General features: G+C 39.9%; 1 protein-coding gene across 1 annotated transcript in view; it reads left to right on the top strand.

Annotated features, from left to right (window-relative positions):
- The window catches only part of BACE2 (beta-secretase 2), a 160,041-nt gene that overhangs the window by 84,465 nt on the left and 59,436 nt on the right, over positions 1 to 16,140 (top strand). Inside the window, exons 3-5 of the mRNA XM_007947284.2 lie at positions 3,903 to 4,119; positions 13,099 to 13,227; positions 14,351 to 14,485. Coding sequence (XP_007945475.1) covers positions 3,903 to 4,119; positions 13,099 to 13,227; positions 14,351 to 14,485 — 481 coding nt within the window. The remainder of the gene's footprint in view (positions 1 to 3,902; positions 4,120 to 13,098; positions 13,228 to 14,350; positions 14,486 to 16,140) is intronic.

Here is a 16,140-nt window from a genome sequence, read left to right as displayed (position 1 = left end):
GCCACTCCTCGGAAGGAAGATGGGGCAATCTACTTCCGTAGTGATACTGCCTCGGAAACCCAAGGAGGGGTCGCTATGAGTCGGGTCCGACTCGACGGCAAACAACAACAACAACAACAACAAGACCCCATGGGAGCTCTGGTAGTGTAGTGCCTAAGGCACTTGACTGCTAACCGGAAGGCTGTCAGTTCAAACCCACCAGCCACTCCTCAGAAGGAAGATGGGGCAATCTACCTCTGTAGTGATACTGCCTCGGAAACCCAAGGAGGGGTCATTATGAGTCAGGTCTGACTCAATGGCACATAACAACAACAACAACAACAACAACAGACCCCATGGGACAGAGTAGAACTGTCCCATGGGGCTTTCTTGCCCATAGCCTTTATAGGATCAAATTGCCAGGTCTTTCTCCAGCAGAGCCCGTGGATGGGTTTGAATGGCCAACCTTTCGTTTAACAGCTGAGCACTTAAATATTGTGTAACCAGAGATGCCAATAGTTTGTCTTTGGGGTTTTTCACTCTTTTATTTCAAGCAGCCTGGAGAATATGAATTTAAGATTGCTTTATTCTCACAGTATCTGGGACTGTACTGTCCACTAGGGTAGTCATTAGCCACATGTGGCAATTTAATTCATTTAAAATAAAACAAAAATTAACTTTTTAGTTACATTAATCACATTTTTAATGCTCACTAGCCACATGTAGTTATCGTATTGGACAATGCAAATGTTGAATATTCTTATGATCACAGAAAGTTCTATTGGACAGCACTGATATAGCACACGACAGAACTGTACCTTTTAGAAATCTGTCCCCCAAGAGCTTGAAGGCTCTCCACCTCCCTCTGATAACCTTAACTCAGTCTTCTCACATAAATTTGTCCCTTTTAAGCAGGGGTACTCGGACATTACAATGAGACAGTTAGGGATATTCAGTGAGAATTGCTAGATAGGAGCATTTTCCAGAAAAAATGAAATTTAATGAAAAATTTTAATGAAAAATTAAGATAAATCTGTTAAATTTTCTAACAGTTGGTGATAGACTGAGTAAAAGTAGCAACTGGTTAGAAAATTGTATTAAAATCAATTATCCTCAGGTTGATTCTGAATCATGGTGACCCTGTTTGTGTCAGAATAGAACAGTGTTCTGTAATGTTTTCAATAGCTGGTTTTTTGATGGCTGTTTGCTAGGCCTTTCCTTGGCGGCAACTCTGGGTGGACCTGAACTGCCAACCTTTTAATTAGCAGCTGAGTGTGTTAATCTTTACCCCACTGGTTGTTTTTGCTGACTCTCTGCTGTGTTTCAGTGTTCTGTTCCAAAATCTTTATGGTATTAACTATTAATTCTCATAATCAAACCCCTGAGATATGATACTATATTATCCCTATTTTTCAATTGAGGAACTGAGGAATGAGGATGGTTAAATAACTTTGCCCAGGTTTACACAGGTTTACACTGCTAAGTGGTTGAACTGGTATTTGAACATTTTAAAACTAGTATCTTATTTTTCCTGATTAGAAAAGCCGTATTTGCAGAAAATATAGAAAGGCCTAACCACAAGAATGAGAGTTTCCCCCTAAATCCTACCACCAAAGATAATCACTGCTAATATTTTAATGTAATAGATTGTTTTGGAGAAGATTCTGTGTATCATTTTTCTCTTAAAATTTTTCCATGGCATTGATAAATTCTTTGTATATGTCCCTTTTCAGTGCTATATAATATTCCATAATATGGCTGTGTCATAATTTACTCTTTCCATTCTACTGGGCATTTGGTTTGTTTCCAGTTGTTTGCTATTATAAATAAAATGTAATGACTATATTTGTACATGAATCCCTGCCTGCATCATGGGTATTTCTTTAGGATCAGATTCGCAGAAGTACGATTACTGAATTAAAGACAGCATTTTAAACTTCATGGGATGTTTAAAAAAAAAAAAAACTCCCATCATTCCTGACTTAACTTACTCCCTGATGCCCAATAAAATTCCACTACTTCATGTAATCCTACAACAAAGACTTACTAACATGTATTAAAGGTGCAAAGACTTAATATGAAAAGAGAAAACTGCAGGCATGAAGAAACGCTAGAGAATGATCTGTTTGGTGGTTTAACACTTATGTTAGGAATTTGGAAGTTTTTGTTTAGATGAACATGGTTTGAATGCCTAGATTCCTGTCTAGAACTGTTCCTTGGGTTCCTTCCTTTAGTCCAACAGTGTTTCAAACTCAGATGAGCATAAGAATTATCTGATAAGGGCTGGATACCCCTAGTCATGCCTATTGAGCCTGGGGGCAATTTAAGAGACTTTTCGGAGATGATCTCAATTATGCCTTAATTTGTTTAAAACTTTCAGGGGTTTCTTATCTCCCTCAGATTAAACTCTATAACCTCCAAGGACCCACAAGGCTTTTCCTTTTCCCCAGCTGTCGACACACACACACACACACACACACACACTCACTCACATCTCTTGCTCTTGGACCTTATTGACGATACCGACCACACTCCTACTGCGGACCTTGATTCCTACTCTCCCTTCTTCCTATAATGTCCTTCCCCAAGAGAGCCATATGACTCAATGTCTTTATTCAGGTCTCATACAAATGCCCTGATATCACACAGCTGTCTCTGGCCATCCGGTCACACATGCTTCCCTCTCATCCTACTTTATTTTCCTGTAGCTTTTATCACCACCTCAAATTTTACATATTCATTTCTGGACTGCCTGACTCTCTCACTAGATGTAAGCTTCCAGAGGGCAGGATTTTCATCCATCTTGTCCATTGTCCTGTCTCCTTAGATTAGAACAGTGCTTATTCCAGAGTGGGCACTCCATAAATATTCATTGAATGAATGGACAAGTGAATGTATGTGTTCCCTTTTCCCCTGGGCATTAACACCAGTTTCACCCTAGAAAGATACATGCCACTGACCTTTTCATTGCTTGGGGGACACTGAATGTCTTTTTAAAGGTGATGGGAAATTTTGGAAACAGGTAGTGGTGGTTGCACATGCTGAGCATAATCAATGTCACAGAATTATACATGTAAAACATTGAAATCGCAAATGTTTGGTTATGTAGTCTCACCACAATTTTTAAAATAACGTTTTTTTTTAAATAAAAAATTCTAGAGTTTCTGTTTTTAGCACAACTATCTTTGCCAGTAAGGAGACCAAGTGGTACAGTGGTTAAAGTGCTTAGCTGCTAACTAACTGAAAGGTCAGTGGTTGAAACCTACCAGCCAGTCCATGTAAGAAAGATGTGGCAATCTGCTTCCATTAAAGATTATAGTCTTGGAAACCCTATGGACAGTTCTGCTGTGTCCTGTAGGGTCACTATGAGTTAGAATCGACTTGATGGCAATGGTTTAGGTTTGTTTTTTTTTTATCTTTGCCAGGATGGACAGCCATCTTGTCTTTGTGCTTTGTGGAACAGGACACATAGACAAAATACAAATTAACTCTCTGTCTTGGTTAGCTAATGCTGCTATAACAGAAATACCACAAGTGGATGGTTTTAACAAGCAGAAATTTCTCACAGTGTAGGCGGCTGGAAGTCTGAAATTAAGGCCCCCTTCTAGTAAAAGGCTTTCTATCTTTGTTGGATCTGGGGAAAGGCCCTTATTCTTTGATGGTCTTCATGTGGAGTGGCATCTGTCTTCCCCCATCTGTGCTTGCTTCTGTGCCTAATCTGCTTTTTTATATCTCAAAACTAATTGGTTTAAGACACAGCCTACACTTTGTCTCTGTCACATAATAAAGACAACCCATTCCCAAATGGGATTATAACCACAGGTATAGGGGTTAGGATGTACAGTACAGATTTTGGGGGTACACAATTCAGTCCATCACACTCTCTTAAAGGAGTAGCTCTGACGGCCTCTTTGTTCCTACAGGTCTAGCACGTACCGTTCCAAGGGCTTCGAGGTCACCGTGAAGTACACACAAGGGAGCTGGACCGGCTTCATGGGGGAGGACATTGTCACTATCCCAAAAGGCTTCAACAGTTCTTTCCTTGTCAACATTGCTACTATTTTTGAATCGGAGAATTTCTTTTTGCCTGGGATTAAATGGAATGGAATACTTGGACTTGCTTATGCTACCCTAGCCAAGGTAAAGTGAATCCACTAATTTAAGTAAATCAAATAATAAGGACTAGCTTTTGAAACTAGGCAATACAGAGGCTGACAAATGTGTCCCGGGCTGTCCTTGGAAACAAATACAAACTTATCACTCAATGAGTATCATGTGATGAAAATAGACTTAGGTTCACACAGTTAATTCTATCTTTAAGTGTATTTTCAAATTAAGGTTAATACTACTATTTTGTAAACCTTCTTGTAAGATAGACTAACAAGCACTACTTTTTTTAAAACTTTATTTTAGTTATATTTTTAAAATATTAACAGAATCTGAATCATTCTGATTGTGGTGTTTGTTTAAGAGTTTTCATTGTTGTTGTTGTTAGTCACTGTGAAGTTGGCCCTCAACTCATGGTGATCCCATGTGCAACAGAAAGAAATGCTGCCTGGCCCTATGCCATCCCAATGATTAGTTGCAGATCAGACCAGTATAATCCATAGGGTTTTCATTACCTGATTTTTTTTTGTTTTTATAATATTTTGTTGTGTTTTAAGTGAAAATTTGCAGAGGATATTAGGTTCTGATTTAATAATTTTTATACATATTGTTCCATAATATTGGTTACATTTTTCACAGTGTGTCAACATTCTCATACTTCCATTCTGTTTGTTCTGTTTCCACTAATCTAGCTTCCCTGCCCCTTTTTACCTTCTCATTTTTGCTTTAGGATAAAAATTGACCATTTGGCCTCATATAGTTGATTATTTAGGAGAGCATAGTACTCATAGAGGATATTGTTTATTTTATAAGCCCATGCATTAGTTATCTGCAAGGTGACTTCTGGGAGTGGCTTCAATTCCAAATTCAAAAGGTATCTTAAGGCAAGTCTATTGGTCCAGTAAGTCTAGCCTTTTTTAGGAATTTGAATTTTATTCTACATTTTTCTCCCATTCTACCTAGGACCTTCTTTTGTGCCACTGGCCAGAAAGGTCTGTAGTGGTAGTGGGGCACCATCTAGTTCTTTTGGTCTCAGGCTACATGAGGCCATGCTTCATGTGGACTCTTAGTCTTGTGGACACTTTTTTCCTTACTTTGGTTTCCTTCATTCTCTTTTGCTCTAGACAAATAGAGACCATTAGTTGTATCTTAGATGGCCACTCCCAAGTTTTTAAGATCCTAGATGCTTCTCACAAGTTAGGGTGTAGAACATTATCTTTATGAACTATGTTATGCCAGTTGACCAGATTATCCCACAAGGCAGCTGTTTAATTGGTTTAACCCAGTAGCCAATCCCACAAGGTGTTTGGATATGTCTAGAAAGTCTCCATAATTGTGCCCCTATTTGCTTTAATATGTATGTATATATGTTGTTGTTGTTTTTGTTGTTGTTATGAGCCGTCGAGTCAGCCACGACTCATAGCGACCCCTCCTTGGGTTTCTGAGGCAATATCACTATGGAAGTAGATTGCCCAACCTTCCTTCCGAGGAGTGGCTGGTAGGTTTGAACCTCCAGCCTTCTGGTTAGCAGTCAAGTGCCTTAGGCACTATGTTACCAGCTAAGTATTCATATATTTGTTTATTTATTTATTTTTATTTATATATATGAATACTTATGCAGCACACACAAACATATATATACAAGTGCTTACAGATACAATAATATCCCTATAGAGGGACAACATTGCTGATATCAGATGTGTCTTGGCTGAAAGCAAAGAATATCAGAAAGATGTTTATTTGTGTTTTATTTACTATGCAAAGGCATTTGACTATGTGGATCATAACAAATTATGGATAACATTGTGAAGAATGGGAATTCCAGAGCATTTAACTGTGCTCATGAGGAGCCTGTACAAAGAATAAGAGGCTATCATTCAAACAGAACAATGGGACACTGCATGGTTTAAAATCAGGAAGAGTGTGAGTCAGGGTTGTATCTTTCCACCATATTATTTGATCTGTATACTGAGCAAATAATCCAAAAAGCTGGACTATATGAAGAAGAATGCAGCATTGAGATTTGAGGAGACTCATTGACAACCTGTGATAGGCAGGTGACATGATTTTGCTTGCTGAAAGTAAAAAAGATTTGAAACACTTATTGGTCAAAGAGTACAGTCTGCAGTATGGATTATACCTCAAAATAAAGAAAACAAAAATCTTCACTGATCCTGTACTGATAAGCAACAACATGATCAGTGGAGAAAAGATTGAGATTGTGAGGGATTTCATTTTACTTGGATCCACAATCTATGCCCAAGGAAGCAGCAGTCAAGAAATCATATGACATATTGCATTGGGCAAATCTGGTGCAAAAGACTTCTTTTAAGTGTGAAAGAGTAAATATGTCACTTTGAAGACTAAGGTGTACCTAACCCAAACTGAAAAAAAAGTGAACTCACTGCCATTGAGTCAATTCTAACTCATAGCAATCCCTACTGGGTTTCCAAGGTGGTGAATCTTTATGGAAGTAGAACCTCCTGGTTAGCAGTCAAATGTCTTAGGCATTGCACCACCAGATCTCCTACCCAGGCCATGGTATTTTCAGTCACCTCATGTGCATGTGAAACCCAGACAACAAATAAGACTGAAGAAGAGTTGATGCTTTTGAATTATGGTGTTGGTGAAAAACACTGAAAATACCAAGGTCTGCTAGAAGAACGAATAAATCTGTCCTGGAAGAAGTACAACCAGATTGTTCCTTAGAAGCAAGAGTGGCCAGGCTTCATCTCACCTACTTTGAGCATGATGTCAGAAGGCACCATTCCCTGGAGAAGGATATCATGCTTGGTAAAGTAGAGGGTCAGCGAAAAAGGGGAAGACCCTCAACAAGATAGATTGACACAGTGCCTACAATGGTGTGCTCAAACATAGCAAAGAATGTGAGGATGGTTCATGACCAGGCAATGTTTTGTTCTGTTGTACATAGCGTCACTACGAGTCAGAATCAACTCGACAGCACCCTAACAACAACACAGATACACCTATACATGCTTATGCATATTCTCATATATGCCTTCCTATAGGAGCTCTGGTAGCATAGTGCCTAAGGCACTTGACTGCTACCCAGAAGGCTGGCGGTTCAAACCCACCAGCCACTCCTCGGAAGGAAGGTTGGGCAATCCTACTTCCGTAGTGATACTGCCTCGGGAACCCAAGGAGGGGTCGCTATGAGTCGGGGCCGACTCGACGGCAAATAACAACTAACAACATACACATTTACGCCTACATATCTACCTATGTAACCACATATGTATTTTTTGGTTATTATTGTTGTTTTCAGAGCTTAAGGAGCTCTGCTGGCATAGTGCCTAAGTCATTTGGCTGCTAACCAGAAGGTTGGCGGTTCAATCTCATTAGCCACTCTGCAGAAGGAAGACTGGGCAATCTACTTCCATAAATTTACTGACTTGGAAACCCAGTGGAGGTCACTATGAGTCGGAATCAACTCAATGGCAGTGGGTTTGGTTTGGTTTTTGCTTTTGTAGCACATTCCTTAAAGCACTCAATTGCTAACCAAAAGGTTAGTTGTTTGAACACTCAGCTGCTCTATGGGAGAAAGTTGTGATGGTCTGTTTCTGTAAAGATTACAGCCTTGGAAACCCTATGGGACAGTTCTGCTCAGTCCTATAGGGTTACTGTGAGTCAGAATTGACTCAACAGCAGTGAGTTTGGTTTGGTTTTTGGGTTTGCATTGTTACAAAATTGTATATGTATAGCATTTACCAAAATTAAGCCTTATTCTTGCTTACTTCTTAGTGTATTCATTACCTTGGTTAAGTTGTGCAGACTTCACCCATATTGTAGATTGTAGGGAGTGATTCTCTTCCCTTTCTTCCCCCTCCTATCACTGGTAGCCATTAAAAAATGTTGTTTTCTCTGTGTATACCTATTCTTGACTTTTTATAAAAGTGGCACCATGTAATTTTTGTCCTTTTGTGTCATTGGCTGACTTTGGAAAGTATATCACCCAGGCCTTTGTTCTGGAGTTTGTGTCAGGGTAAGCTTAAAGAAAACACTCATTAAATAATTCATGTGCATGAGATGGGGCTTACCTGGACCTGAATGTTGGCAGATAGAGAGTGCCTTGTGCTCCTTCTCCTTCACTCTTGAGTACCTTCAGGGAAACACCTGAGACCTGAGTATGGGTACCTTGAGAGGATGCCTCAGGATTGCTGGCCACTGGAAGCAGCATTGAGCCAAGGAGAGATTGTGGAACTCATGCTCTCATAAGCATCAGAACCTTCATAAAATGGGAAAAGACAGAATTGAATGCTCTTGAAATACTTCTATTTGAGGCCGACCCAAAGGAAATCACGTTCAAGTGCAGGAGGAGGTTGGCTCATGCTAGCAGGGAAGTTTCTACCATGTAGCATTGCCAGAGGCAATTTAGACACCAACCCTGGTAGATCTTGGAGACCAGACCAGTTTGCATACACTGGAGGGAAACGAAAAGAGGTCACCTCTCCTGGCCCTGTAACTGAGCACCACACCTTTGGCTGGTATTGTTCAACATTAGGCTTTGAGCCAGAGCTAAGTATTGAAGACAAAAGTGTGTTTGTAGGAGTAAAAGGCCCAATAACAACCAAGCCTCCCTTGATCCATGAGACCCAGAAAGCAAAGCCTGTTTTCCCACCTTGTAAGAATTTTATCATAGCTTAAATTTATGGAGGAAGGGTGTCTCCAGCCCACAAAGGCAAAGAATAACAATTACTGAAGGCTTATGAGATACTAGGGAATTCCTTGGTGGTGCAAACAGCACACTTGGCTGCTAGCAAAGAGGTTGCAGTTTGAGTCCACCCAGAGGTTCCTCAGAAGATAGGGTTAGTGATGTACTTCCAAACAATTATCCACTGAAAACTTCATGGACCACAGTTCTACTCTCACACACATGGACTCGCTATGAGTTGGAATCAAGTCACAGCAACTGGTTGGTTTTTATTAGGCACAAGACTGAGAATATTACAGGATGTCATATCATTCAGTTCTCATGACCACTCCATAAGGTATACTCTGTAAGTCCATTATTATCCCTCATTTTAGAGATATGGAGTCTGAGGGTCAGACAGATTAACTCCCTTGTGCAGGTCGTTCAGAATGCAAAGCCCTGCATACACTTCCCATTCTGTGTCTATGGAATCTGGCTAGGCAATGATCCCCATTTTTCTTCAATTCCATAGGAAGAGTGTAATCTAGGATTTGCAAACTGGTAATAACTTACATTCCTTAATATGTTTTCACTGCCATTGTGACTTCGGGCAAAACAAAGCTATCCTGTTGATTGTTTGGAAATGAAAGATATGAGTATGCTTGATTTTATGCTAATTGTTTGGAAGATGATTGAATAAACTAAATGATCTGGAATTAAAAATATGTAAAACTTCCATGAGCACAACCTACTTTGGGAGTATTTAAGGGTCAGGACTCCTCAGTTAACCCTTTATCTTTCTGTTATGAAATTCCAAGGAGATTACCAACAGTTGGCTTCCTGTTCTCCCCATGTTTGGGGAGGCAGTAACAGGATTTGGAAAAAGTAGAGTAGAGCCAGAAGTAGGATTGGCAGGGGACCTAGAGGGTGATCTGGGTTGGTTCCAAAGGTAGTTCTGGAACAAGTGGGCAAAATAGTGACAGTCATAGTGCCTGGTGGCCTTTGTTCAGTATCAGCTGCTTTGGACCAAGGCTGTGCATTAGAACCACCTATGGGGTTTGTCACCCCACGGATAGATGTCCAGGCCCATTTCAGAACTACTGAACCAGGTCTCCTTGGGGTTGGTACTGAGCAACTATATATTTTTAAAAGCTCTAGAGGGGTTTTGAGGCACAGTCCTAATGAAGAACCATTTGTCATAATAATTATAGATCTTTACCACGTACCAGGCATTGTTCCAACCTCTTTATTAACCCATTTAATACACATAACCTCCTAGGAGGTTATTGTTACCTCCATCTTACAGATAAGGAAACAAAGGAATAGTTACATGTTTGACAAGTGATAGAGCCAGCATTCAATTTCAGAAAGTGAACAAAGGAGAACACCAGACCAGATTTCCACCAGACCTATCCCATTTCAAGAGGGAACTTTTCTTGTTGACCCAAACACAAAGGATTTCATTAAAGATTACATACAGTGTGCCAGTTTCTGCCATAGGATTTTACAGAACCCAAGACAGACACTAGTGGGAGGCCAAATACAAATGGACTAAACAAATTGAAAGATTTATATCTACTTGATAATAGGACTCTATTCTCATTTCCTCCAGCATTATAGTTTTTGTTTTTACAGGTAATAAATAATCACTTCTTATGTCAACCATGGGAGGTCTGGTGGTATAGTGGGTAAGGCATTTGGATGCTAACCAGGTCAGCAATTTAAACCCACCAGCTGTTCCACTGGAGGAAGATGAGGCAATCTACTTCCATACAGATTTACAGCCTTGGAAACCCAATAGGGATCATTGTGAGTTGAAATCAACTCAATAGCAGTGACTTTGGGTTTTTCTTTTGTTTGTTTGTTTTTTTTTTTTTTTTTTTTGGTTGCTCTCAAGCATAGGGTAGATTTAGAGCATCTGTGTTGCCACCATTCACTGTGACATTTTCATCAAAAACTAACAACTTATAGTGACTAACTCTAGGATCTCCCGAATTGTCAAAGTCAAATCTAAACTCAATCCTATATTACTTTCCTCCATGACCACCAGCAGCCCTGGCCCACTCTCAGTTCAGAACTGTTCTAGGAGGTCATTCTTTTTCCTTGTGAATGCTTCAGGAAAAATAGTGATATCTTCAGGGTCTTCAGAGTATATGGTTGTATGCAAGAAAGGCACAGAGCAGATTAAGTCTGAAATGTTATTGTTAGTTGCAGTCAAGTTGGCTCTGACTCATGTCCACCTTTACATGTAACAGAATGGAATATTGCCCTGGTCCAGCTCTATCTTCATCATCTTTGGTTTGAATCCATTGTGGTTATTATGTCAGTCTATCTCATTGAGAATGTGCCTCATTTTTATTCACCCTCTATTTTACCAAGTTCATGGGTGGCACAAATGATACATACTCAACTACTAACTTAAAGGTTGGCTATTCAGACCCATCCAGCATCACTGTGGGAAAAAGGCCTAGAGCTCTGCTTCTACAAAGAGTACAGCCAAGAAAAACCTACGGAGCATTTCTACTCTGCAGCACATGGGGCTGCCGTGAGTTAGAATTGACTCTAAGGCAACAGGTTTTTTTTTTTTTTTTTCAAACATGAGATCCTTTTCTAGTGATTGGTCTTTCCTGTTGATGTGTCCAAAGTAAGCAGGTCGAAGTATCATCATCCTCACTTCTAAAGAACACTCTGATTGTATATATGGAAAGGAAGAATAATAAAGCTTTTTAACTTCAGGAGTGGCATTGTTCCTTCTGCTGCTACTTGCCCAATGGCTAGAATTCAGTAGGCAGCTTGCCAAGAGCTCAAAACTCTCAGATCTAAACCTCCTCCCATATCTGGGGTCTGGGATGAACTGTCCTCAGTGGTCAGTCATCTTGCATTGGTGTGTTGGACCAACTGGGGCTGAGAAAGGTGAATGAAACTTCAGAAGCAAAGGTGGCTCTGAGAGAGACTGTTCCCTCCTTACTCTAGAAAGCCTAAGATTAGAATCTACCACCTCCCTGGGTAACCCCACTCCACATCTCCTAACGCCCTCCTCACAAGGCAGTCAGGATGTGATAGCATCTTAATAGTCTCTGGAAATGCAATCTTATTTTTACAAAAGAACAGCACCAAAAGAAAAAATATCAAAATAACACATAGTAGAAAGTTCTGAACAAGAGGATACTGCATGGTTTAAAATAAAAAAAGTGTGCTTCAGAGCTCTGTTCTTTTACTGTATTTATTCAAATATATGAGAACCTAGACTATATGAAGAAGAATGGGCATCAGGATTGGAAGAAGACTCATTAACAACCTGAGATACGCAGATGGCACAACCTTACTTGCTGAAAGTGAAGATGACTTGAAGCACTTATTGATGAAAATCAAAGACTATATAGCCTTCAGTATGGATTACTCCTCAACACAAAGAAAACAAAAATCCTCACAACTGGACCAATAAGTAACATTGAGATAAATGGAGAAAAGATTGAAGTTGTCAAAGATTTCATTTTATTTGGCTCCACAATCAACCCTCATGGAAACAGCAGTCAAGAAATCAGATGACATATTGCACTGGACAAATGTGCTACAAAACACTACTTTAAAGTATTAAAGAGCAAAGATGTCATTTTGAAGACTAAGGTGCACCTGACCCGAGAGCCATGGTATTTAAATATGCCTCATATGCATCTGAGAGCATATGAGGCATATTTAAATACCATGTTAATATGCATGTTAAATACCATGTTTAACATGGTATGTTAAATAGCCTCATATGCATGTGAGAGCTGAACAATGAATAAGGAAGACTGAAGAAAAATTGTTGCCTTTAAATTAATGGTGTTGGTGAAGAATGGTAAATATACCATGGAGTACCAGAAGAACAAACAAAATTGTCTTCAAAAAAGTATAGCCAGAATGCTTCTTAGAAGCAAGGATGGCTAGACTTCATCTCATGTGCTTTGGACATGTTATCCAAACAGACCAGACCCTGAAGAGAGACATCATGCTGGGTAAAGTAGAGGGTGAGTGACAAAGAGGAAGATCCTCAATGAGATGGACTGAAACAGTGGCTGCATAAATGTACTCAAACATAGCAATAGTTGTGTGGATGGGGCAGGACCAGGCAGTGTTTCATTCTATAGAACGTGGGATCACTTTGAGTCAGAACTGACTTAATGGCATCTAGCAACAACAACAAAAAGTTCTTTTGGAGGTTTCTGACTTACTTACCTAATCATATCCTTGTTTATCATTTAACCCTGGGAAGTTAAGTATGAAGAAAAATATTATTGTGTATATGTATTGGGCCATTCCTTATCTGTGCTGTGTGTCTTTTTCATATGAAGCTGTTGTCTTTTTTTCATATCCCACAGCCTTCAAGTTCTCTGGAGACGTTCTTCGATTCTCTTGTGATTCAAGCAAAGATCCCCAATGTCTTCTCCATGCAGATGTGTGGAGCAGGACTGCCAGTGTCTGGATCTGGTACCAACGGAGGTAGTCTTGTGGGTATCTTTTAGTTTTAAAGGGGAGAAAAATCACAAATCATTGGGGCTGCTTTATTTTTTTTTTCTGTTTTATTAAGAATCAGATAAGAAATATTAGGCACATAAGTCTGCATATGTACTGTGAAAATTTGATAATCCTTGTTATAGAACCTTAAAAAAAATGGATAAAATTGGGTATTATTTTATTCTTCCAAATCATCCAGCCCTCTAGAAAGATAATTCTCATTCCTTCCCCAAATTCTATCACAGCTTTTGTGTATTGTCTTTTGAAAGGAAGCTTTGTTCTGTGGGTAGGGAGAGGGGCACAAGGAGCAGTGGGAAGTCCACAGGTGGGTCTTACTTTGGGGAAGAGAGGCAGAAAAGGTGCCTAGGACATCAGTGCATCCTTTCTCTGTCTCTCAACACACACACACCACACCATCAGCAAAGGTGTTGTCAGTTGAGGCACCATGGATGTGCAGTCACCAGAGCCTCCTCTCAGTTGAACCTGCACCCAGGTATCTAAAGTAGGAGGGTGGCAGGAGGAGGGTACCTCCAGGGTCTGTGTATGGGCTCTGCTGATCGGCTCTGTTGACTCCTTTCCTCGATGAAGCTGAGGTAGAACCAAGGCTCCATTTCTGGCAACTTCTGTTTGCTCACAATACACCTGCTCTTAATACCTTTTGAATCCCCCTTTGGAGGGGAGAGGTAGCTTAGAGTTTAAGGGGTAACATTAATGGTTTTACAAAATGAAATTTTCATTGGGGAAGCTGTTTTGTTCTGCTTTCCTCTTCTCTGACATCTGAAGGACTAAATTACTATCAGTCTGCATGGGTAACTATTTGTACATTCTGTAGGGGATTTCACAATATTATAAAGCTGGAATCATACAGACTTTGTTTAGACGAAACCGACCACCAAATGATCATGGTTATACCAGGGACAAAATATTCTTTGACCTTTGAGCACTAGGCCACAAACTGCCCCTTGTTCATTTTTCAAGCATATATTTGTCATAGCAGTACAGTAAAGCAAATGTCCTTGTTGCTGTAGAGTTTCATTTTATGAGTGCATTCTTCCCTGTGTAGCCTGCTGATATGTCCCTTTTTTCTCTTATGCCTGTAAATATTTTTCTTTGTAGGTCTTGGGTGGAATTGAACCAAGTTTGTACAAAGGAGACATCTGGTATACACCTATTAAAGAAGAGTGGTATTACCAGATAGAAATTCTGAAGTTAGAAATTGGAGGCCAAAGCCTTAATCTGGACTGCAGGGAGGTATGTGCGGGATGATCTCTGTTGTATCTGTCCATCCATCTGTCTGTGTGTGATTGAGTCATGTAAATATTACATGGAGGTCCTGTGTATGAAATCCTAAGATATCCTGTCACAGGGGTGTTAAATTAAAAGATACAGGATCACCTCATCCTCCTCGACCATGAGACCAGAAGAACTAGATCTGTTCCAATCCTAAATCCACAAATCTGTGTTTGGTTTGTTTTGTCACAATGCATTTATTTACTGTTAAAGAGTCCAGTTGTAACAGATTCAAATGTGAGGGCCTGAAATAACACAAATCTTGTGTGTGTGTGTGTTAGAGAATACAAATATATATATATATATATTGTTGTTGTTGTTGTTATGTGCCGTCAAGTCGGCCCCGACTCATAGCGACCCCTCCTTGGGTTTCCGAGGCAGTATCACTACCGAAGTAGGATTGCCCAACCTTCCTTCCGAGGAGTGGCTGAGGTTTGATTTCTCAGATTCTTGGTTCCTTCCTGTCTACCCATGGTGCTATCTAGTCCACAGAAGAACAAACAACAAACTCCAGAACTCCCCACTATAACATTTCTGTTTGGTGTGGGCCTTGCATAAGTTTACTTTTCTTATGTATTTAAAAAAGTCAAAATTTTATAAGCAAACTAGATTATATTATCAGTTAAGTTAAATTTGTTTTTAAACTGAATGAAACTTTATTCAAAAAGAATTCTAATACACTAATTAGTTTCTTTCATTTTCTTGAAATTCTTAACTCTTCCTGCCACTGCCTGTTGACCTGATTGGTGTATTTGTTCTTATGACTTATGGATTTGCCCTAAAAGGAGGAGAATCAAATTGCTCAGGACTCATTCCATACTTGGATATCCTTGCTAGTACCGTGTGTCCCTTGCAGTTGTTGTGGCTTGTCTGGTATCAGCTTGCTAATGTGCGTTCTCATCATTCTGCCACATATAGAATGTTAGACGTGGGGGTAGGTCTAGCAATGCCTGTGTGTATAGGGGTGTGTGTGTGTGTATGTGTGAGAGAGAGAAAGAAAGAAAGAGAAAGAGTATCTTTTTTAACATATTTCTGATTTATTTCCAACAATTGGAGTCCCTGGATGGTGCCAATAGTTAATACCCTCAGCTGCTGATCAAAAGATTGGAGACTCAAGGCCAGGAGTCCCCTCAGGAGAAAGGCCTGGTGATCTACTTCCAAAATATCAGGCATTGAAAACCTTATGGAGCACACTTCTACTCTAACACAGATGGGGTCACCCTAAGTTGGAGTTGACTCCATAGCAACAGATTTTTTAATTGCAAAATTGTCCTTTCTTTCTCTCTTTTTCCCTCAGTGGGATAGTAGAGAGTTGATTTTATGCAATTGATGTAGGTGCCATTCAATGTGGTGTGTCAATCCTGAAAGAGCTAGTGAGGGAATTTGGCTGCTCCAAGCAGGGAAAAGCTCTGTGTTGGGTGAGCTCTTCATTTTGGTCATGTCACTTTCATTTCTCAGCCTCAGTTTCTTTAGCTGTGTAATGAGAATGTTGAGCTAGAAGAAATGTAGTCCCCATGGTTCGAAAAATGAAATGTAACCACCAATGAAGCACTATCATTGTGTTGATTTATAAAACAGGGTCACAGTCATGGCAGGTGGTAGAAGCCAACTCTAAG

Source organism: Orycteropus afer, unplaced genomic scaffold, assembly GCF_000298275.1.
Source record: "Orycteropus afer afer isolate SDZICR_OR568_19922 unplaced genomic scaffold, OryAfe1.0 scaffold00179, whole genome shotgun sequence".
Taxonomy (NCBI): domain Eukaryota; kingdom Metazoa; phylum Chordata; class Mammalia; order Tubulidentata; family Orycteropodidae; genus Orycteropus; species Orycteropus afer.
This window is presented reverse-complemented; position numbering and strand designations above follow the sequence as displayed.